Genomic DNA, 23,859 nt, shown 5'->3' with positions numbered 1-23,859 from the left:
CCTGTGAACCTTCAGCTGGGTTAGGTTTAAAACTGCTTGATCGATGGTTTTATGACTGCTTTAAAGCAAATTAGCAAACACAAATAATTTATTCACTGATAAAGAACTGGAAGAGTTAAAAGTTCCTAATTTAAGGCCACACATGAATTGTGATATCTCTCCATGACCAAACATAATCGCGTTTTATTTTTAATATGAACATGTTAAACGCTCTGAACTGTGGAGTCGCGAGTTCTCCTTTTTCCGACACATCGAGAAGGCACCACCAATGTGCTCAAGTGGGCGTGGTTAGTGTCTCCATTAACTTCCGGGTAAACAACGTGAGGAGCGTTGATGCGGAAAGTATGAATTTACTCTCTTTTCTGACTGTATTTGCTTTAGTACAGTAAAGCTTTTGCCTTATTCCTCCTCACTATAAAGCATCAGCTAATTTTGTTAGCACACAGCAGATGTCACGGGTGCCGCTTGTCCCGTGTCTGACTGGATCCTCAGAATCGACAGAACCGACTGAATCGGGAGCGACCGACCGGTGTATGAATGAGCGCCCTGTTTCTGTTCCAGGAGCCCCGGTAGCATGGAGAAAATCACCGCCCTGCAGAAAAACCCTGCCAACATCAGAAACCTGTGTATCCTGGCCCATGTGGACCACGGTCAGTGTCCGCTCACCCGCAACACGCGCACACGAGACACGCACGCGTTCACAGGCTCAGGAAGCCGCGCACACCCAGTGTCAGTTATTACAGTCCCATCCAGGTGTATGACGGTGTGTGTTAGTTATTACAGTCCCATCCAGGTGTGTGACTGTGTGTGTTAGTTATTACAGTCCCATCCAGGTGTATGACGGTGTGTGTTAGTTATTACAGTCCCATCCAGGTGTGTGACTGTGTGTGTTAGTTATTACAGTCCCATCCAGGTGTGTGACTGTGTGTGTTAGTTATTACAGTCCCATCCAGGTGTGTGACTGTGTGTGTTAGTTATTACAGTCCCATCCAGGTGTGTGACTGTGTGTGTTAGTTATTACAGTCCCATCCAGGTGTGTGACTGTGTGTGTTAGTTATTACAGTCCCATCCAGGTGTATGACTGTGTGTTAGTTATTACAGTCCCATCCAGGTGTATGACTGTGTGTTAGTTATTACAGTCCCATCCAGGTGTGTGACTGTGTGTTAGTTATTACAGTCCCATCCAGCTGTATGACTGTGTGTGTTAGTTATTACAGTCCCATCCAGGTGCATGACGGTGTGTTAGTTATTACAGTCCCATCCAGGTGTGTGACTGTGTGTGTTAGTTATTACAGTCCCATCCAGGTGTGTGACTGTGTGTGTTAGTTATTACAGTCCCATCCAGGTGTGTGACTGTGTGTGTTAGTTATTACAGTCCCATCCAGGTGTGTGACTGTGTGTTAGTTATTACAGTCCCATCCAGGTGTGTGACTGTGTGTGTTAGTTATTACAGTCCCATCCAGGTGTGTGACTGTGTGTGTTAGTTATTACAGTCCCATCCAGGTGTATGACTGTGTTAGTTATTACAGTCCCATCCAGGTGTGTGACTGTGTGTGTTAGTTATTACAGTCCCATCCAGGTGTATGACTGTGTTAGTTATTACAGTCCCATCCAGGTGTGTGACTGTGTGTGTTAGTTATTACAGTCCCATCCAGGTGTGTGACTGTGTGTTAGTTATTACAGTCCCATCCAGGTGTGTGACTGTGTGTGTTAGTTATTACAGTCCCATCCAGGTGTATGACTGTGTGTTAGTTATTACAGTCCCATCCAGGTGTATGACTGTGTGTTAGTTATTACAGTCCCATCCAGGTGTGTGACTGTGTGTGTTAGTTATTACAGTCCCATCCAGGTGTGTGACGGTGTGTGTTAGTTATTACAGTCCCATCCAGGTGTATGACTGTGTGTGTTAGTTATTACAGTCCCATCCAGGTGTGTGACTGTGTGTGTTAGTTATTACAGTCCCATCCAGGTGTGTGACTGTGTGTTAGTTATTACAGTCCCATCCAGGTGTGTGACGTGTGTGTTAGTTATTACAGTCCCATCCAGGTGTGTGACTGTGTGTGTTAGTTATTACAGTCCCATCCAGGTGTATGACTGTGTGTGTTAGTTATTACAGTCCCATCCAGGTGTATGACTGTGTGTTAGTTATTACAGTCCCATCCAGCTGTATGACTGTGTGTGTTAGTTATTACAGTCCCATCCAGGTGTATGACTGTGTGTGTTAGTTATTACAGTCCCATCCAGGTGTGTGACTGTGTGTGTTAGTTATTACAGTCCCATCCAGGTGTGTGACTGTGTGTGTTAGTTATTACAGTCCCATCCAGGTGTGTGACTGTGTGTGTTAGTTATTACAGTCCCATCCAGGTGTATGACGGTGTGTGTTAGTTATTACAGTCCCATCCAGGTGTATGACGTGTGTGTTAGTTATTACAGTCCCATCCAGGTGTATGACGTGTGTGTTAGTTATTACTGTCCCATCCAGGTGCATGACGGTGTGTTAGTTATTACAGTCCCATCCAGGTGTATGACGTGTGTGGTAGTTATTACAGTCCCATCCAGGTGTGTGACTGTGTGTGTTAGTTATTACAGTCCCATCCAGGTGTGTGACTGTGTTAGTTATTACAGTCCCATCCAGGTGTATGACTGTGTGTGTTAGTTATTACAGTCCCATCCAGGTGTATGACTGTGTGTTAGTTATTACAGTCCCATCCAGGTGTGTGACTGTGTGTGTTAGTTATTACAGTCCCATCCAGGTGTGTGACTGTGTGTGTTAGTTATTACAGTCCCATCCAGGTGTGTGACTGTGTGTGTTAGTTATTACAGTCCCATCCAGGTGTATGACGGTGTGTGTTAGTTATTACAGTCCCATCCAGGTGTATGACGGTGTGTGTTAGTTATTACAGTCCCATCCAGGTGTATGACGGTGTGTGTTAGTTATTACAGTCCCATCCAGGTGTGTGACTGTGTGTGTTAGTTATTACAGTCCCATCCAGGTGTGTGACTGTGTGTGTTAGTTATTACAGTCCCATCCAGGTGTATGACGGTGTGTGTTAGTTATTACAGTCCCATCCAGGTGTATGACGTGTGTGTTAGTTATTACAGTCCCATCCAGGTGTGTGACTGTGTGTGTTAGTTATTACAGTCCCATCCAGGTGTATGACTGTGTTAGTTATTACAGTCCCATCCAGGTGCATGACTGTGTGTTAGTTATTACAGTCCCATCCAGGTGTATGACGTGTGTGTTAGTTATTACAGTCCCATCCAGGTGTATGACGTGTGTGTTAGTTATTACTGTCCCATCCAGGTGCATGACGGTGTGTTAGTTATTACAGTCCCATCCAGGTGTATGACGTGTGTGTTAGTTATTACAGTCCCATCCAGGTGTATGACTGTGTGTTAGTTATTACAGTCCCATCCAGGTGTGTGACTGTGTGTGTTAGTTATTACAGTCCCATCCAGGTGTATGACGTGTGTGTTAGTTATTACAGTCCCATCCAGGTGTGTGACTGTGTGTGTTAGTTATTACAGTCCCATCCAGGTGTATGACTGTGTGTGTTAGTTATTACTGTCCCATCCAGGTGTATGACGTGTGTGGTAGTTATTACAGTCCCATCCAGGTGTGTGACTGTGTTAGTTATTACGGTCCCATCCAGGTGTATGACTGTGTGTTAGTTATTACAGTCCCATCCAGGTGTGTGACTGTGTTAGTTATTACAGTCCCATCCAGGTGTATGACTGTGTGTTAGTTATTACAGTCCCATCCAGGTGTGTGACTGTGTGTGTTAGTTATTACAGTCCCATCCAGGTGTGTGACTGTGTGTGTTAGTTATTACAGTCCCATCCAGGTGTGTGACTGTGTGTGTTAGTTATTACAGTCCCATCCAGGTGTATGACGGTGTGTGTTAGTTATTACAGTCCCATCCAGGTGTATGACGGTGTGTGTTAGTTATTACAGTCCCATCCAGGTGTATGACGGTGTGTGTTAGTTATTACAGTCCCATCCAGGTGTGTGACTGTGTGTGTTAGTTATTACAGTCCCATCCAGGTGTGTGACTGTGTGTGTTAGTTATTACAGTCCCATCCAGGTGTATGACGGTGTGTGTTAGTTATTACAGTCCCATCCAGGTGTATGACGTGTGTGTTAGTTATTACAGTCCCATCCAGGTGTATGACGTGTGTGTTAGTTATTACAGTCCCATCCAGGTGTGTGACTGTGTTAGTTATTACAGTCCCATCCAGGTGTGTGACTGTGTGTGTTAGTTATTACAGTCCCATCCAGGTGTATGACTGTGTTAGTTATTACAGTCCCATCCAGGTGTGTGACTGTGTGTGTTAGTTATTACAGTCCCATCCAGGTGTATGACGGTGTGTGTTAGTTATTACAGTCCCATCCAGGTGTGTGACTGTGTGTGTTAGTTATTACAGTCCCATCCAGGTGTATGACGTGTGTGTTAGTTATTACAGTCCATCCAGGTGTATGACTGTGTGTGTTAGTTATTACAGTCCCATCCAGGTGTGTGACTGTGTGTTAGTTATTACAGTCCCATCCAGGTGTATGACGTGTGTGTTAGTTATTACAGTCCCATCCAGGTGTATGACGTGTGTGTTAGTTATTACAGTCCCATCCAGGTGTATGACGTGTGTGTTAGTTATTACAGTCCCATCCAGGTGTATGACGTGTGTGTTAGTTATTACAGTCCCATCCAGGTGTATGACGTGTGTGTTAGTTATTACAGTCCCATCCAGGTGTGTGACTGTGTGTGTTAGTTATTACAGTCCCATCCAGGTGTATGACGTGTGTGTTAGTTATTACAGTCCCATCCAGGTGTATGACGTGTGTGTTGGTTATTAGCTATATTACATTGTTATTACCGAGACTATGTCTCTCGGCTGGTCTGGGAACGCCTGGGGATCCCTCTGGATGAGCTGGAGGAGGTAGCTGGGGAGAGGGAAGTCTGGGCTTCTCTCCTTAGGCTGCTGCCCCCGCGACCCGACCCCGGATAAGCGGTAGAGAATGGATGGATGGATGGACATTGTTATTACCAGTTATTACCACTTATTACCAGGGCGTTTGGGGCCAGGTCAATAATTCACAGCTCCAAACCAAAGTGCTGTTTGGGGAACTTGGATGTGTCATGAAGGAGGTTGTAGGACTCAGATGTTCTGGCCTCTGCTGCACCTGTGCAGGTAAGACCACGCTGGCGGACTGCCTGGTGGCCAGTAACGGGATCATCTCCAGCAGACTGGCGGGGAAGGTAAGCAGCTTCCTGCCGGGTCACACGGGGCTCCGAGGTGGGGCGGAGTGAGACTGATTTGCTGCTGTTTCAGCTGAGGTACCTGGACAGCAGAGAGGACGAGCAGATCAGGGGCATCACCATGAAGAGCAGCGCCATCTCTCTGCATTACCGCCACGGTAAGGACCTCGTGGCCGGGCCGTCCAGGTTCTGATTGATAGTGGAGGGTGTTTGTGGTGACAGGAGCGGAGGAGTACCTGCTGAACCTCATCGACTCCCCCGGCCACGTGGACTTCTCCTCTGAGGTGTCCACAGCTGTGAGGCTGTGTGATGGGGCCATTGTGGTGCTCGATGCTGTGGAGGGAGTGTGTCCACAGGTGAACATCACTGCTCTTTCTGTTTCACAACGTGCGTCTGGTCTCCCGAGGTGACCCAGCAGCTCTTGGTGGTCCAGAACGCCTGAGAACATTCATGAGCAGGACAAGGTTGCATCAGGTGTGTGTGTGTGTAGACCCAGGCTGTCCTACGCCAGGCGTGGCTGGAGAACATCAAGCCGGTGCTGGTCATCAACAAGATGGACCGCCTCATCGTGGAGCTGAAGCTCACATCCCAGGAGGCCTACAGTCACCTGCAGAAGATACTAGAGCAGGTGAGGGTGGGGCTTCCCTCCTTCTGAGGTCTGCTCTCTTTGATGTCCCGACGTCCTGACCTAGCTTGGCTTCACACCTGTGTTTGCAGGTGAACGCCGTGACGGGGACGTTGTTCACGTCTCGAGTGCTGGAGGAGCGTGCAGAGAAGGAGCAGAAGGAGGAGCCGCTCCCTGGAGGAGACCCGCTTTATGACTGGAGCGCTGGCCTGGAGGAGGTCGACGACTCCCACCTCTACTTTTCTCCCGACCAAGGAAACGTGGTGTTTGCGAGCGCCATCGATGGGTGGGGCTTCAGGTGAGGCGGAGCATGGCGACCGGTGCCGAGCTTCGGTATTATCGACGTTGACCTGCAGACGACTCCTGAGTGGTGGAGTCTCCGTGTGACCTGTGACCTTTACCTGTGCTTTGAAGCATCCAGCAGTTTGCTCAGATCTACAGCCAGAGGATGGGCATCAACCCCCAGGTGCTGCTCAGAACCCTGTGGGGGGATTTTTACCTCCACGCTAAAGCCAAGAAGATCCTGAAAGGAGCTCAGGTAACCGCCCCTAAACCAGCGCCCCCTGCTGGAGCCTCATGGGGAGCCTCAAAACTAGGAATCAGATGATGAACATAAACAAAGAAACACAACAAACATGAACAACAACAATACAACTGCTGAATATTCTCACTCGACTTTCTTCTTTGCTGCAGACAAAAGGGAAGAAGAATCTGTTTGTGCAGCTGGTGCTTGACAACATCTGGAGTTTATATGATGCTGTTGTGACCAGAAGGTGTGTGTGCGCGTGTGTGTGTGTGTGTGTGTGCCTCACGTGGTGGATGTGCTGCCGTCTGTGCTAACGTGTCGGTGGTGTTTTTCTGCCAGAGACCAGGAGAAGGTGGACAGAGTGATGTCATCACTGGGCGTGAAGGTGGCGGCCAGAGACCTGCGACACTCCGACCCAAAGGTCCTCCTCTCTGCCATCTGTAGCCAGTGGTTACCTGTTTCCCAGGCGGTCCTTTGTATCCTGGAATCTGGAGGGAAACGTTTGTCAGTGGACGGTGGACGTTTGTGTTTTGCCCAATTCCTGAACACACACTGCAGCGATGGTGTGTGAGAAGCTTCCCAGCCCCTTAGACATGACGGCCGAGAGGGTGGAGAAGCTGCTGAGTGTCGGAGCTCGAGGGTTTGAGGCTCTGCCTGAAGAGACCCAGCAGCTCAAGCAAGGTTGCTGTCTCACGCTCACACACACACACACACACACACACACACACACGTGTCCTGACTGTGTGTTCCAGCTTTCCTAGAGTGTTCCAGCCGGGAGGACGCTCCGGCCATCATCTTTGTGTCCAAGATGTTTGCTGTGGATGCCAGGATGTTGCCTCAGAACAGGCCCAGGTAAATCTAAAGCCTGAACCGATGGTTCTGTGTCGGTTCCCATCCTGGTTCCTGTTGTCTAGCACCCAGAGAACCACGAGGGGCAGTCTGCATCCGTTGGCTCGGGACCCGAGTGTCCCAGGAGGCCTGAACCTGGCCCTGGGAGGTGTCAGAGCTGAGCACAGCACCGAGGCCACGTCCTGACGCAGGTCTGATGGGAACCAAGAGCCACTTGAGCCCTACGAATGATCTGGCCGTGGTTCTGACCCGTCTGTCTGACAGAGGAGGCCGGTCTGCTGCTGCTCTGCTTCTCTGGACAGGGTTGAGTTCTAACAGCCAACTCGTGTCCGCTAGAACCAGAGCAGCAGCCAGATGTTCCCACAGCTGGACGTGAGACTGAGAAAGACCAGGTGGTTCAGAGGACGATGACAGAAAAAGGGCCAGCTTCTCTAGGCCCCTCACAGGCTACTGTTGGAGCTGGGATCAGGGGCCCCTCACAGGCTACTGTTGGAGCTGGGATCAGGGGCCCCTCACAGGCTACTGTTGGAGCTGGGATCAGGGGCCCCTCACAGGCTACTGTTGGAGCTGGGATCAGGGGCCCCTCACAGGCTACTGTTGGAGCTGGGATCAGGGGCCCCTCACAGGCTACTGTTGGAGCTGGGATCTGTGTGTCTGTGGTTCATTTACATCGTTGCTTCAGGTCGTATCAATATTATATAATATATATAACTGTGTATTCCTGAGATATGAGGACAGAACTGGCATTAAAAGACGTGACTAGGCCACCTGAGAGCCAGACGCTCTGACGTCTGAGCTGTCCTTAGCTTTGTCCTTGAGGTTCGGCTCTGTCTTTAGATCCCTCTGACTTTTCCTTCATTAAAAAGCAGCTAAATAGGTGGAAACTATATTTTCTGGTCTCCCTCCGCAGCACCGCCCCCTGCTGCTGACTCGCGGTAGTGACAGTCTGTCCTTCCTCAGGGTGAAACCGCTCCATCTAGTCCCTAAATATAAGATGAAAATGTTCATTTATGTTAATTAAAATGTTCATGTATGTCTGGATGCAGATGGTGGGTTGTGTCAGGACCTTCTTGTGTCTGTGCTCAGACCCCTGACTCAGGATCAGATCGCACAGCGGCGAGACGCAGCGAGACAGAGACACGCAGAGAGGATGATGGCCGCACCAGAGGGACACAAAGACCCGTCTCCCTCTGCACGTCCAGCCGCCGAGGACCCGTCTCCCTCTGCACGTCCAGCCGCTGAGGACCTGTCTCCCTCTGCACGTCCAGCCGCTGAGGACCTGTCTCCCTCTGCACGTCCAGCCGCTGAGGACCTGTCTCCCTCTGCACGTCCAGCCACCGAGGACCTGTCTCCCTCTGCACGTCCAGCCGCTGAGGACCTGTCTCCCTCTGCACGTCCAGCCGCTGAGGACCTGTCCAAAGGTCTTCAGCTGTTAAATATTAAGATATTAAATGTGATATTCAGATATTAAATGTGTTGCAGGAGGACAGTTTGATGTTGACATTCACCAAACATGTCCTTCTTTGTCTCTCAGCTATTTCAGAGGATCTGGCTCTGAAAGACTCCAGGACGCCGCAGGGAGAAGACCAGAAAGAGGTCTTCATTGCGTTTGCCCGAGTTTACAGCAGAACGGTCAGGAAAGGACAGAAGGTCTTTGTTCTTGGACCGAAGTACGACCCGGCCAAGGGCCTGAGTCTGGTGAGCCCACAGTCCTTCCGTCCTTCACACTTGTGTTTTGTTGCTCTCACCACGTCACCACGGACTGAACCTTCTCCCATCGACCTTGTTCCGCCGCTCCGGCGGCGTTCCAAAAGGAACATCCTTTTCTCTGATGCTTCCGTCCTCTGTCTCTGTTGTGCAGCTGCAGGGGGGCCCCAGCAGTTCGCCCGATGTGCCTCATCTCTCTTGCTGCTCCTTGGACAAGCTGTACCTGCTGATGGGCAGAGAGCTGGAGGAGCTGGAGGAGGTTCCTGCTGGAAACATCCTGGGTAGGTCTGCTCAGCGTCTGCCCTACACTCCCTGGATTCTTGGGTCATGTGACCCGAACTACAGCAGCATGGGAAACGTTGAGCTGACTATCATTGATAAAGCACCATCCAAGCAGCCAGTTAGCCCAGTTAGCCCAGTTAGCAGGTTAGCCCAGTTAGCAGGTTAGCCCAGTTAGCAGGTGTGAGCTGAGGGGAAACAGAAGGTGGAGAACATCCCAGAGGACAGGAGCTCAACGCTGCATCTCCCAGAGGTCAGAGACGGACGTGAGCGATGGCGATCGGGCCAGGATCGATGGGCGAATGGGGGCCAAACGGAGACCGCGTCCGAGGCAGGGTTGGACACATCTCCAGCAGGGGGGGCCAACGGCTGCTGTGTCCACCTGAAGCTCTCCCGTCTCGTCTTCTTCACCACTTTTCTCCCTTTCATGGTCACCAGGAGGGTCCACAATGGGTGAAGGCCCCCCCCCCCCCCGGATGAGTCCATCACAGGCTCCTATGAGCATTTCCTATGAGCCCTTGCTCAAGGGTACCTGGGCAGTGCTCTGAAGGTGTTCTGGCACCTCCCCCTGCTATCAGAACTCCCTCCATGTTTCGTCTGCACTGGGGCTGGAACCAGGAACCCTCTGCTCCTCCGCCCAGGTCCCAACAGGCTGAGCTAGCACCGCCCCTGGAGGTCACCTGAAGGTCATCTGAAGGTCCTTGACCTAATATTTAGTCCCACTACTAGTTTCTTTTAACGGGTTATAAAGCCGACAGCAGCAGCAGGGAGGCGGACCTTTTGGGAGTGGACAAAAAGACACGTGACATAAAGCAGTCTGGGACACCTGGACTTGTGCTAACTGATCCGAGGACGCGTCTGCTCTCATTAGAACTGGACGGCGTTTCTGAGGGGGTCTGGTTCTGTTGCTCCAGTTTGTGGGGATTAAGCAGATTTTGGCTGGTCTGTCGTCATCCAACCACTGGCGCTTTGACAAATTGGCCCGTCTGTCCCTCAGTCGTCCTTGACACCGTTTCCAGTCCAAGTCCGGCCCTGCTGAGCTCCCAGAGTCATCAGACATGGTGCTCTTCATGCGTCCTTCACTGTCAGACCTGCTCCTCTCCTGTCCTGTCCTGTCCTGTCCTGCTGCTGTCCTCACTGTCCTGCTCCTCTCCTGTCCTGTCCTGCTCCTCTCCTGTCCTGTCCTGCTCCTCTCCTGTCCTGTCCTGCTCCTCTCCTGTCCTGTCCTGCTCCTCTCCTCTCCTGTCCTGTCCTGTCCTGCTGCTGTCCTCACTGTCCTGCTGCTGTCCTCACTGTCCTGCTCCTCTCCTGTCCTGTCCTGCTCCTCTCCTGTCCTGTCCTGCTCCTCTCCTCTCCTCTCCTGTCCTGTCCTGTCCTGCTGCTGTCCTCACTGTCCTGCTGCTGTCCTCACTGTCCTGCTCCTCTCCTGTCCTGTCCTGCTCCTCTCCTGTCCTGTCCTGCTCCTCTCCTGTCCTGTCCTGCTCCTCTCCTCTCCTGTCCTGTCCTGTCCTGCTGCTGTCCTCACTGTCCTGCTGCTGTCCTCACTGTCCTGCTCCTCTCCTGTCCTGTCCTGCTCCTCTCCTGTCCTGTCCTGCTCCTCTCCTCTCCTGTCCTGTCCTGCTGCTGTCCTGTCCTGTCCTGTCCTGCTGCTGTCCTCACTGTCCTGCTGCTGTCCTCACTGTCCTGCTCCTCTCCTGTCCTGTCCTGCTCCTCTCCTGTCCTGTCCTGCTCCTCTCCTCTCCTGTCCTGTCCTGTCCTGCTGTCCTGTCCTGTCCTGTCCTGCTGCTGTCCTCACTGTCCTGCTGCTGTCCTCACTGTCCTGCTCCTCTCCTGTCCTGTCCTGCTCCTCTCCTGTCCTGTCCTGCTCCTCTCCTCTCCTGTCCTGTCCTGTCCTGCTGCTGTCCTGTCCTGTCCTGTCCTGCTGCTGTCCTCACTGTCCTGCTCCTCTCCTGTCCTGTCCTGTCCTGCTGCTGTCCTCACTGTCCTGCTCCTCTCCTGTCCTGTCCTGTCCTGCTGCTGTCCTCACTGTCCTGCTCCTCTCCTGTCCTGTCCTGCTGCTGTCCTCACTGTCCTGCTCCTCTCCTGTCCTGTCCTGCTCCTGAAGGATCTTCTCTGGCCTACCGAAGGAAAGGGTCCTCCAGTGGCTCCTGGCCTCCCCCACATCCCAGTGCTTTGACCCTCACACAGTCCTGACCCATTCTGAGCTACTGGTTACCGGTCCAGGGTGACTGGTTCTGAGCAGCCAGTCCTGAGCGATGTGGCTCAGTCGAGCAGGTTAGGCGGACCTTCTCCAGTAGGGGGCGTGCGTGAGGCGTGAAGTGGCTGGAGCGGTCAAATGGGAGGTGGATTCTGAGAGACTCTGACGGGTGGATGTTCATCAGCGGAGCGTGTTGGTGCATCATCTGTCCATGCATGATGGTATCCATGGTGATAGGACAGAGGTCCATGGGCCCAGGACAACCCTGGTAGGGCAGCAGGACACCTTCAGAGCATTGCTGAGGTGCCTTTGAGCAAGGTTCCAATCCCCCACATGCCCCCACAGGCGACTGAGCTTCACCCACATGCAGCTGGGATACACTCCAGCAGATCCTCATGGATCCTCGTGGATCCTCGTGGATCACATGTGGGACCAGCCAGACGGGAGACGTCCAGGCGGGCTCCGGCAGGACGCGGAGCATTTCTGAATGTACGCGCCATTTTTAGGGTAGAAGAAGACACCTGTGTTCCAGTTTTGTCCCCTGTGCCTCAGTAACCCACACTTGTGTGTGGATGCTGGTCCATGCAGTCAGAACCTTAAGAACATTTGGTCAGGACTGACTTTGGCCTCAGTGGGACAACTGTGGCTGATGGTTCCTCACTGGTTCTTTTTGGTCCACTGGGGTTGACCGACTGCCTGCTCGTGATGTCACCTGTACTACTAACCTCCAGGTGATCTTCATCCATGTGAAGGACACGTCTCAGGGCCGTGCACTAAGGGGGCGTCCTGTTAGCACTGATCTTCTCGATGAGGAGCAGCGGGCCGTCCTCTCTGCTGCCCCCACAGAAGCACACAGGTGTATCACTTCTTACCTGAGTGAGCCTATTTCTGTCATGTGACTGAAGTGACCCGGTTAGTTCAACATGTGACCCGTAAGGAGTCACGTTAGATGCTGATCCCAATGTCCCACTTCCTTTGTGCCAAGAATAAATGCAGTGAGTCGCACGTCCGTCGTGCCGGGACGGACAAGACATTCGGGGTTAGGGGGTGGGGTGCTACATCCTTCTGGACCAGCAGGTCTGGACCTTTCAGCTCGGCCTCATTCGCCTGTGTGGAACCTTGTGATTCTGGTCCACATCTGCAGCTCCAACACTAATCCTTGCGGCCCCTGTGGCCGCTATTAGAGTCCAGTGGAGTGGACAGAAGACAGGGTTGAGATGAACGCTCTGATGTTTGGAGAACACCAGGAACCGCTCATTACCGGCCCAAGGTTCTAAGCCATGAGGAACCATCTGGTGGGCCTGTGGTGGTCCTCTGGTGGTCCTGTGGTGGTCCTCTGGTGGGCCTGTGGTGGTCCTCTGGTGGGCCTGTGGTGGTCTTGTGGTGGTCCGCTGGTGGGCCTGTGGTGGTCCTCTGGTGGGCCTGTGGTGGTCCTCTTGTGGGCCTGTGGTGGTCTTGTTGTGGTCCTCTGGTGGGCCTGTGGTGGTCCTCTGGTGGTCCTCTGGTGGGCCTGTGGTGGTCTTGTTGTGGTCCTCTGGTGGGCCTGTGGTGGTCTTGTTGTGGTCCTCTGATGGTCCTCTGTTGGGCCTCTGGTGGTCCTCTGGTGGGCCTGTGGTGGTCTTGTGGTGGTCCTCTGGTGGGCCTGTGGTGGTCTTGTGGTGGTCCTCTGGATGGGACGAGAGTCAAAAGCTGGGCCTCTTGTTTTTTCTTCCATTTCTGGTTGATGCATCAGAGTGACAGAGGTCTAGTTCCAGGTCTGGAGCTCCAGTTCCAGGTCTGGTGCTCCAGTTCCAGGTCTGGTGCTCCAGTTCCAGGTCTGGTGTTCCAGTTCCAGGTCTGGTGTTCCAGTTGCAGGTCTGGAGCTCCAATTCCAGGTCTGGTGCTCCAGTTCCAGGTCTGGAGCTCCAATTCCAGGTCTGGTGCTCCAGTTCCAGGTCTGGTGCTCCAGTTCCAGGTCTGGTGCTCCAGTTCCAGGTCTGGTGTTCCAGTTGCAGGTCTGGAGCTCCAATTCCAGGTCTGGTGCTCCAATTCCAGGTCTGGTGCTCCAGTTCCAGGTCTGGAGCTCCAGTTCCAGGTCTGGTGCTCCAGTTCCAGGTCTGGTGTTCCAGTTGCAGGTCTGGAGTGGATTAGACCCAGGGCTGCTGGTTTTAATCCGCCCAGCTAACGGCTCAGACTGTCTCCCAATTAGCTCGATAAATTTACCCGTCTGTTCAGTGGTCAGTTGCTTTAGAGGAGTTACAGAGTGGAAACATCAGAACAGGTGGAGCACAACGTCAACTAGTCTCCATGGCAACGAGTCCTGTTTCCTCTATGGACAGATTGAGACACACTGTTTGACTAGTGAATGATTTCTGATTCTCGTTGAAGAACACACACACACACACACACACACACACACATGCATCCACTCACACACACACATCCACTCACTCACACACACACATACATCCACTCACACACACACACACATACATCCACTCACTCACACACACACACACACACACACACACACACACACACATGTACTGTACATCCACTCACACACACACATACACATACACACACACACATAAATCCACTCACACACACACACACATGTACTGTACATCCACTCACACACACACACACACATACACACACACACATAAATCCACTCACACACACACATACATCCACTCACACACACACTCACAGACACACACGTACTCTACATCCACTCACACACATCCACTCACACACACACACACACACACACACACACACACACATGTACTGTACATCCACTCACACACACTCACGCACACACACACATGCATCCACTCACACACACACACACTATACTTCTACTCACACACACACATGTACTGTACATCCACTCACACACACACACACACACACACATGCATCCACTCACACACCCACTCACACACACACATGTACTGTACATCCACTCACACACACACACACATGCATCCACTCACACACACACCCATTCACACACACACGTACTGTATATCCACTCACACACACACACACACATGCATCCACTCACACACACACACTCACACACACACATGTACTGTACATCCACTCACACACACTCACAGACACACACACACATGCATCCACTCACACACACACACACACTATACTTCCACTCACACACACACATGTACTGTACATCCACACACACACACACACACACACACACACAGCTCAGTGGGACTTTCCAGTGAAGGGGGAATTCCATAGGATGTTTAAACGGGGGAGATTTTCCAGGTTGTATCAACCCCAGATCCGGATCCAGATGGTCCAGGTCCAGATGGTCCAGGTCCAGATGGTCCAGATCCAGATGGTCCAGATCCAGATGGTCCAGATCTTCCGCCTCTGTCATATTTGCTGCTTTTGAATCCCCATTTCTGCAGCGCTGCAGCAGCAGCTGGCCAACATGGGGCAGGAGATAATTGATTCCGTGTGTTTGGCTCCGGGACGCTCTAACAGGCTCCGGTCCATTCACGTCTTGTCCCACTTCCTGTTTCATCCCCGACTGAACCAGAGGAAATTCCGACATTATGTTTGCTGGAGTGAGTGACACACTCAGACAGACCTGCTCAATAATGGATTAACAGGAGTAACATCAGTGAGGCCGCTCTGATGGTCATAACAGTGACGGTGCTGAGTGTGCACTGCACACACACGCACATGCACTGCACACGCACGTGCACTGCACACGCACGTGCACTGCACGCGCACGTATCTGGAGGGTCCACTGAGGTCAGCAGGGTGAGGAGCCGGGGCCAAATGTGCTGTCTGCTTCCCCTCAGACCTTCGCTCCGTTTTTCTGGGCTGGCCGCTGCCTGGTTCCGTGCTCTGCTGTTGGGGGCTGGTTCTAATCGAGGGTGGGGGAGGGCGACATGAGAGGATGGGAAAAACCAGCGGCTTTATATAACTTGGGTCGCAGCCAGTTGCAGCTGAGGTCGGAGGAAATGTCTTCAGCACTGAGTCATCCTGAGCTGCTCAGACATCAGCAGGTTCCATCTGAAGCGGGCCGCCAGCCCAGCAGCATCTCATACACTCATTATCTATATATGATAGTTTAGCCATGAGCACGCCGCTGCTTTACCGTAGCCATGGAAACGGGCAGCTTCTGCAAGTCCTGCATCTCCGGCAGCAGTCAGAACCAGCACGGGTGGGTCTGGAGCTGCTCATTCAGCAACTCCACGGTGCCCCTGTGACCCTCGTACCTCATGTCCAGGTTCTGCTCACATTTGTCCGGACAGGCTGGGATTTGGGCTCCCTCTCGGGGGCAGGTGGGGGTTCTGGCTCTGTTTGGGCTTGAGGTGCCTGGTCCCGGGTCCTGGGTGAGGTTGCTCCACCAATGGTTCTTCGCTCTTCCTTGGGGGTGGAGTCTTGGTGGTCCTTTCGTCTCTCTCCCACTAATTCTGTACATCTGTGTATCTACCTGATTCCTTCCATCGTGATTACAGAACAAGACACACACACACACGCACGCACGCACACACACACACACACACACACACACACACACATTTTGAAGACACTAAAGTTACATGTTGTTATGAGTGAGCCATGATTTTGTCCTAAATGTCCTCCTGTTGTCCTCCGTCCCTGCTAACCCTGCTAACGCTAATCTCCTGTCCTTTCCGTCAGGCATCGGCGGCCTGGACGACTACGTCTTGAAGTCGGCCACGCTGTCGTCCACCCCGGCCTGCTCGCCCTTCACGCCGCTCAACTTTGAAGCCACGCCCATCGTGCGCGTTGCCATAGAACCCAAGCATCCAAGTAGGGCTCGGAGTGGTTTTATATGATCTCTGAAGATTAAAACCAAAAGGAATAATATTGAAACTCAGCAGCTATAACATTTACAGGATTCCAAAGTAAATTCTTTGCAGCAGAATCAATATTTTACTTTCCTCACTAAAATGTTGGTTCGCATATTCAGCACTTTTCCTCTAACTTGTTGAATAGATGAATTCTTCAAGGCAAAATATTCTTAACATGATGATTTATTCTACTCACAAGCAAGAGTAAAACACAAACGAGTGTCTTCACTCATCAAAAAAAAGAATCTTTAATAAATATACGTCTCAGTAATTTAAAAGCCTGAAATTCAGCGGTTTCCACCTTTGTGTTTGTGCGCTAGGCGAGATGCCAAAGCTGGTGCGTGGGATGCGTCTCTTGAACCAGGCCGATCCATGTGCTGAGGTTCTCATTCAGGAAACGGGAGAACATGTTCTGGTTACTGCCGGTGAAGTTCATCTCCAGCGCTGCCTGGATGACCTCAGAGAGCGGTAAACACCAGTCACACGTGCAGGATGGATGCAGGAGGCTCTGGTGGTTCCTCAGCCTCGTCCACCTCTTTACTCACTCTTCTGTATCTAACGTGCACAGAAACGTGGAGGAGATGTGGTCAGATTTGGATACAGTGTTGGCTGGTGCCAACATCTGGGAGGCAGACCAGCTGACCTGATCTCCGGGATACTTTAGGATACAGCGTGAGGCAGACGGGCACAAAGCTGCAGTTGAAAGAGGAGAGGGGTGTAGAACATGCAGCCATCAACCAATAAGGTTGGGTCCTGTTCCTCTACCCCGTCTCCAGGCCTGTGGCAGCAGAACTCAGGGTAGCTAAAGAACTAGAAGAACTAGTGAACTAGAATAGTGACTATAGCTACACAAAACTATGAGGTTCCTCCAAAATGAAACTGTCAGAGTAGAGAAGGAGTCGTCTCCCTGGACAAGGAGCCAGGTCCACAGCAGGGCTCCTGATCACTCAATACTCGTCCCTCATTACACTGCTGAAGGTTCTGGGAACCACAAGTTAACATTTCTGAAATTGGTGTGCTCCTCTGGGATGGTCTGGTGCTGCTAACGCCTCCAGATATGATGGAGCTTGACCTCAAAGGCCATCGAGATCCGGAGAGGTATTTTGAGAACCGTCATGGATTTGCTGGGCAGCCAGGAAGGAAAACACAAATGTGTCTCTTAACTGTGGCTGCAGCATTTTGCTGTGGACTCACAACAATGAATTTCAATAATCCAAACTACAAGTCATGAATGCTCCTAATTTTAGGAAAGGTTGGGAAATGAACATGTGTACAAGCCTTGGTCCGAGAATAGAACCATGTGGAACTCCCTGACTAAGCCCAGGAGCTGGAGTCATGAGGAGTCATGAGGAGTGGACTGGAGCTGGAGTCAGGAGGACTGGAGCTGGAGTCATGGAGGAGTGGACTGGAGCTGGAGTCAGGAGGAGTGGAGCTGGAGTCAGGAGGACTGGAGCTGGAGTCATGGAGGAGTGGACTGGAGCTGGAGTCAGGAGGACTGGAGCTGGAGTCAGGAGGACTGGAGCTGGAGTCATGGAGGAGTGGACTGGAGCTGGAGTCAGGAGGACTGGAGCTGGAGTCATGGAGGAGTCATGAGGAGTGGACTGGAGCTGGAGTCAGGAGGACTGGAGCTGGAGTCATGGAGGAGTGGACTGGAGCTGGAGTCAGGAGGACTGGAGCTGGAGTCATGAGGAGTGGAGCTGGAGTCAGGAGGAGTGGACTGGAGCTGGAGTCATGAGGAGTCATGAGGAGTGGACTGGAGCTGGAGTCAGGAGGACTGGAGCTGGAGTCATGAGGAGTGGAGCTGGAGTCAGGAGGAGTGGACTGGAGCTGGAGTCATGAGGAGTCATGAGGAGTGGACTGGAGCTGGAGTCAGGAGGACTGGAGCTGGAGTCATGGAGGAGTGGACTGGAGCTGGAGTCAGGAGGACTGGAGCTGGAGTCATGAGGACTGGAGCTGGAGTCAGGAGGAGTGGACTGGAGCTGGAGTTAGGAGGACTGGAGCTGGAGTCATGAGGACTGGAGCTGGAGTCAGGAGGAGTGGACTGGAGCTGGAGTTAGGAGGACTGGAGCTGGAGTCAGGAGGACTGGAGCTGGAGTCAGGAGGAGTCATGAGGAGTGGACTGGAGCTGGAGTCAGGAGGACTGGAGCTGGAGTCAGGAGGAGTCATGAGGAGTGGACTGGAGCTGGAGTCAGGAGGAGTGGAGCTGGAGCTGGAGTCATGGAGGAGTGGAGCTGGAGTCAGGAGGAGTGGACTGGAGCTGGAGTTAGGAGGACTGGAGCTGGAGTCATGAGGACTGGAGCTGGAGTCAGGAGGAGTGGACTGGAGCTGGAGTTAGGAGGACTGGAGCTGGAGTCAGGAGGACTGGAGCTGGAGTCAGGAGGAGTCATGAGGAGTGGACTGGAGCTGGAGTCAGGAGGACTGGAGCTGGAGTCAGGAGGAGTCATGAGGAGTGGACTGGAGCTGGAGTCAGGAGGAGTGGAGCTGGAGCTGGAGTCATGGAGGAGTGGAGCTGGAGTCAGGAGGAGTGGACTGGAGCTGGAGTCATGGAGGAGTGGAGCTGGAGTCAGGAGGAGTCAGGGGGAGTCAGGGTCAGGTGCTGTCAGTGGTCAGAGAACCACGAGTCTAGATGATCTATTGGTTGACCAGTTGTTGGTGAAGCCTCCTGATTGGCCAGAGGACTGGTTCACCAGTGAGTTACTGGTCGTCCACTTTAAACTGGGGGAACTTTACTTCTCCTCCTGCCCCTTTAAGAGCACCCTCCTGCCCCTTTAAGAGCACCCTCCTGCCCCTTTAAGAGCACCCTCCTGCCCCTTTAAGAGCACCCTCCTGACACTGCTGCCAAAATAGGCCAGTCTGACATTATCGGTCTGGCAGTCTGATTGGATTATTTATACCCTCCTCTCCCTCCCCCTCTCCTCCCCCTCCCCCTCTCTCTCCCTCCCCCTCTCTCTCTCCCTTCCTCCCTCGCTCTCTCCCTCCCTCCCTCTGTCTCTCTTCCTCCCTCCCTATCTCCCCTGGCCATCTCCAGTAGGGGGCCGGACCCCCTTTTGCCTTCAGGTGTTGGAAATGTCCCCGTCCCCCCCCCCCCCCAGCAGTCCAGCCTGACCTGTTGATGGAGGACAGGACAGGACGGGTCCATGCTGTCATGATGGTTACGCCAAATCCTGATGGACCATCTGAATGTTGCAGCTGAACGGAGACTGATCAGACCGGGGGGGGCACCACGTGGTCTCCTGCTGCTTCAAGGTTCCAGGTCTTGTTCAGAGATGGTGTTCTGATCCAGTCTCCTCTGCCCTGCTGGACCACCTCTCTGTGCGCCCTGGAGATGGTTGTGGGTGAAGATCCCAGTAGATCAGCAGCTTCTGGACTCCTCAGACCAGCCCGCCTGGCACCAACAACCAGCCACCTAGCTTGGACTTCACACGTCTTCACAGGAGAAGAGGCTATGGTTGAGGAGCAGACGGCAGCACCTCCTGCTGTAGTGATCCAATACCACGAACAAATGCGCCCTGTCATGAACATGAAGGCACCATCACATTTGGAGCGATGGGATGTCGGTCTTCTGTCCTGGTCTCCTGGTTTCTGCCCAGTTCACAGTCCAAACGTCCGTTTCTGTGAATATTGTTGTTCGCCTTGGGTCACCTGACCAAACACATCTCACATCCTGGTGAAACTGACCCCGTGAAGCAGAGGTCAACATTTCTAACCTGTGCTGAGGTCCATCTGCAGGTTCATGCAGGTTCAGTTCAGAATCTTTGGGAAATCATAGCTGAATACAATGTATAGAAAACCATAGGATACATTCATCATGGATCTTCCATCTACATTTGGCTCAGGGGCCACCTCGGGGGGCCACTCTCTCCATCTGACCAGACCTTCTATATCTTCTTCTTCTTCTTCTCCTCTCACACCAACGGACTTCAGATCCTCGTTCTCCACAACCATAAACCTCCTCTTTGCTCTGGGCCTCCTGCCTGGCCGTTGAAGCTCAGCATCCTGCTCCTGATGGATCCACCCTCCCTCCTCTGTCCATGTCCAAACCATCTAACACCTCCCTCTGATCTACTCATTCCCGATCGTGTCCATCAGCTCTGCTCCCAAGGAGAACCTCAAGCCTTTCAGAGGCTCTAAGCTCTGCTCTCACCCCCTCTGGTCCACCTGTACCTCTTCTCCACACTTCCTTCCTTCTTCTTCTACCACCTTCCGGAACCATGTTTTCCTTTGACCAGCCTTCATTCCTCTTCCTTCCGGGGCAGACCTTCAGCTCCTCCACCTTCTCCTCATAAATCACAGTGTCACCTGCTCCTCTGCCTCGAGCTAGAACATCCACCTTCCTCCTCCCTCCATCAGGTTAGCCTACTTTATCGCCCAACATTTAACACCCTTGTTCTTTGGTCTTTCTTCTGGCGGTTGCCAAGGGCGATGGCAGGCGATATGATTAGCATGTTTTTGGGGTTTAATGCTGAAGGTGTTTGCTGGTGTTGATCTGCATTCATCTGGAGGGGGTCGGCCCCAGGAGGACGCTAGCATCAGGCTGACTGCTATGAGCTGCGCTTCCAACCTGAACCTGAACGTTTCTGAATTCCTCTTTCCAGGTTTGCTAAAATTGAGATCAGCGCGTCAGAACCCATCATTCCATTCAGAGAGACGCTGGTGCGTCCTCCCAAAGTGGACATGGTGAACGAAGACCTGGGCAAGCAGCAGAAGGTTGCTATAATCCACCAGGTGAGTCGGCTGAGCCAGGTGTGGGTCCTACACCTGTGTTTAATCATGCTCCTGTGGAGGTCCAGGACTGGTTCTAATGGTTGGAAGGCAAACCCTGAAGCCTCTGCACTGGTGGGCCAGCAGATGTTGGCAGCTGGGGCGAAGGTGTCCCTTTGGCTCAGGCTGGGGACATCTATTGACTCTGTGTCCATCACTGCAGATGTGTCTAGGAGCCTTGAAACCGTGTCTTCACCCATGTGACGTGTCCACCTGCTCGTGTGTCTGGGAACGCTGATGGACAAAAGGGTTCTTGTGTTCTTCCTGTGTGTGATCAGGTGAAAGAGGAGGCGTCCCAGGCCCGTTCTGAGACGCTGCACCTGGACCCCACCGGGCTGGTGACCCTCACCACTCCCAACAGGCTGTCCACGATCAGCGTGCGAGCGATGCCGCTGCCACAGGGTGACACACACACACACGCGCACACACACACACACACCTGTATGTGTCCGTGGGCTGCCGGGACAACTGTCCACCTGTTGTCTCTGTCCTACCAGAGGTGACTCAGCTATTGGAGGCCAGTACGGAGCTGATTCGCACTCTGGAGCAGCTCAACATGTCTCTGAGAGAGGGGAAGCACGTGGACGTCAACGCCAGGACTCTGGAGTCCCTCAGTGGACTCAAAGGCCAGCTGGAGAACCTGCTGCAGGGATGGAAGTGGAGGGACGCCGTAGAGCGGATCTGGTCCTTTGGGCCTCGAAGGTCTGGTGAGAACACGAATCTTCACATCGTACATGTGACGTCGTCGTAAACGTTGGTGCTGGGGGGCTTCCTAGATACGGTCCAAACATCCTGCTGAACAGCGTGGAAGGCTACCAGCGGCCCTCCGTGTGGCAGGTCCTGGCCCGGGCGGAGACGGGGGCCGGCGAGGGCGCTGTTTTACGGGAGTTTGACAACAGCGTCGTCAGCGGCTTCCAGCTGGCCGCGCTGTCGGGACCCATGTGTGAGGAGCCCCTGATGGGGGTGTGCTTCTCTGTGGAGCGGTGGGACGTCCAACCGTCAGCCCTCCCACAGCACCGGGGGCTCCCAGAGGACAGGTCGGGACCGCACACTCTGATGGGTGAAGCCGAAGATGAGGCCGCTCAGGTGCGGCGCCGGCAGCAGGAGGGGGCCTCGGCAGACTGCTACAGACCGGTCTCTGGACAGCTGATGGCAGGTGTGAAGGAGGCGTGTCGACGGGCCTTCCTGGCCCAGCCCCAGAGGCTCATGGCCGCCATGTACACCTGTGAGATCATGGCCACTGCCGACGTGCTGGGTGAGAGTCTCCTCGGACCTTATGGAGATCATAAATGTGGTTATTATGTGGTTACGGGAGCTAGACTCTACATGTTTGCTCCTGGGGTCACATGACCCCCCATCATTAACTGGTTACCAGCTGGTCACACACGTCGCCCTCCCTGTATATCGCGTGTAAAACATGCAAACGTGAACCATGTGACTAACGGGACGTCCTGTCGTGAGCAGGTCGAGTGTACGGCGTCCTGGGCAAGAGAGAAGGTCGAGTCCTCCATGAGGAGATGAAGGAGGGGACGGACATGTTCATCATTAAAGCGCTGGTCCCTGTGGCCGAGAGCTTCGGGTTCGCCGACGAGATCCGCAAGAGAACCAGCGGGCTGGCCAGTCCCCAACTGGTCTTCAGCCACTGGGAGGTGATTATTGGAGATCTCTGCTACCTTTTAGGGGGGGTGACCAGACCAGTACGGACACGAGTCCAGTTCCTGGGGGTGACCAGACCAGTACGGACACGGGTCCAGTTCCTGGGGGTGACCAGACCAGTACGGACACGGGTCCAGTTCCTGGGGTGACCAGACCAGTACGGACACGAGTCCAGTTCCTGGGGGTGACCAGACCAGTACGGACACGGGTCCAGTTCCTGGGGGTGACCAGACCAGTACGGACACGGGTCCAGTTCCTGGGGGTGACCAGACCAGTACGGACACGGGTCCAGTTCATGGGGGTGACCAGACCAGTACGGACACGGGTCCAGTTCCTGGGGGTGACCAGACCAGTACGGACACGGGTCCAGTTCCTGGGGGTGACCAGACCAGTACGGACACGAGTCCAGTTCATGGGGGTGACCAGACCAGTACGGACACGGGTCCAGTTCCTGATATCTGGTGTTTCATGAACGGATGAAAGCAGCAGTCCGACTGGCCCAGAACACTGGTTACCTGGTGACTGGGTTACCTGATTAACCCAGTCACCAGGTAACCCAGTTCAGTCAGTCAGTCAGTGAGTCAGTCAGTCAGTCAGTTAGTTAGTTAGTTAGTTAGTTAGTTAGTTAGCTAGCTGGTTATCCATTATCTGATTACCTAGTAGCCCCTAAACTTTGTATTTGGTTATCTGGTACATGTTTACCTGGTAACCTAGTTACCAGTTTCCTGATTAGTTAGTTACATGGATAGTTGGTTACTTGATACTTGGTTACCTGGTACTTGGTTAGTCGGTCACTAGTTACCTAGTTATGTGATGCTGGTTTTAAGTGTTCAAGCCACGTTTGAAGACGTTAATCACCTTCCACCACATCCCCTGGGGCTCCAGCAGATTGCGTGCGTGCGTGCGTGCGTGCGTGCGTGCGTGCGTGCGTGCGTGCGTGCGTGCGTGCGTGCGTGCGTGCACGTGCTTTGCTGCGGTGGCTCCCCTGCTCACTGTTCCAGTCATCCTGGTTCAGCCGCTCTAACAGAACCAGCAGGTCTCCAGAACCACCACATCTGCCTGGGTGGTTTCAGAGGGAACCAAACCCAACGTTTGAGTCTTTGTTGCTGCTAAAGGAGCCAAATCACATTTAATCATTTTAAAATCATTTTGCTTAATGG

General features: G+C 53.0%; 1 protein-coding gene across 3 annotated transcripts in view; it reads left to right on the top strand.

Annotated features, from left to right (window-relative positions):
* Positions 1-280: 280 nt before the first annotated feature.
* LOC115252039 (elongation factor-like GTPase 1) overlaps positions 281-23,859 on the top strand; it is a 24,362-nt gene continuing 783 nt past the window's right edge. Inside the window, exons 1-23 of one of the 3 annotated variants that reach the window (XM_029846264.1) lie at positions 281-342; positions 562-650; positions 5,188-5,255; positions 5,329-5,413; positions 5,478-5,611; positions 5,746-5,883; positions 5,973-6,178; positions 6,295-6,418; positions 6,574-6,653; positions 6,746-6,882; positions 6,965-7,087; positions 7,159-7,258; positions 8,342-8,432; positions 8,466-8,676; positions 8,790-8,953; positions 9,117-9,243; positions 16,110-16,241; positions 16,603-16,750; positions 20,878-21,007; positions 21,322-21,445; positions 21,541-21,745; positions 21,820-22,298; positions 22,508-22,692. In XM_029846264.1, coding sequence (XP_029702124.1) covers positions 575-650; positions 5,188-5,255; positions 5,329-5,413; positions 5,478-5,611; positions 5,746-5,883; positions 5,973-6,178; positions 6,295-6,418; positions 6,574-6,653; positions 6,746-6,882; positions 6,965-7,087; positions 7,159-7,258; positions 8,342-8,432; positions 8,466-8,676; positions 8,790-8,953; positions 9,117-9,243; positions 16,110-16,241; positions 16,603-16,750; positions 20,878-21,007; positions 21,322-21,445; positions 21,541-21,745; positions 21,820-22,298; positions 22,508-22,692 — 3,267 coding nt within the window. In that variant the 5' untranslated portion in view covers positions 281-342; positions 562-574. Of the gene's footprint in view, positions 343-561; positions 651-5,187; positions 5,256-5,328; positions 5,414-5,477; positions 5,612-5,745; positions 5,884-5,972; positions 6,179-6,294; positions 6,419-6,573; positions 6,654-6,745; positions 6,883-6,964; positions 7,088-7,158; positions 7,259-8,341; positions 8,677-8,789; positions 8,954-9,116; positions 9,244-16,109; positions 16,242-16,602; positions 16,751-20,877; positions 21,008-21,321; positions 21,446-21,540; positions 21,746-21,819; positions 22,299-22,507; positions 22,693-23,859 lie in introns of all 3 variants that reach the window. The other 2 variants (XM_029846266.1, XM_029846263.1) reach the window with 2 other exon arrangements.

The sequence above is a fragment of the Takifugu rubripes genome, chromosome 13 (genome assembly GCF_901000725.2).
Source record: "Takifugu rubripes chromosome 13, fTakRub1.2, whole genome shotgun sequence".
NCBI classification, from domain to species: Eukaryota; Metazoa; Chordata; class Actinopteri; order Tetraodontiformes; family Tetraodontidae; genus Takifugu; species Takifugu rubripes.
Note: the sequence above shows the minus strand (reverse complement) of the source record. Positions and strands in the feature narration are given on the sequence as shown.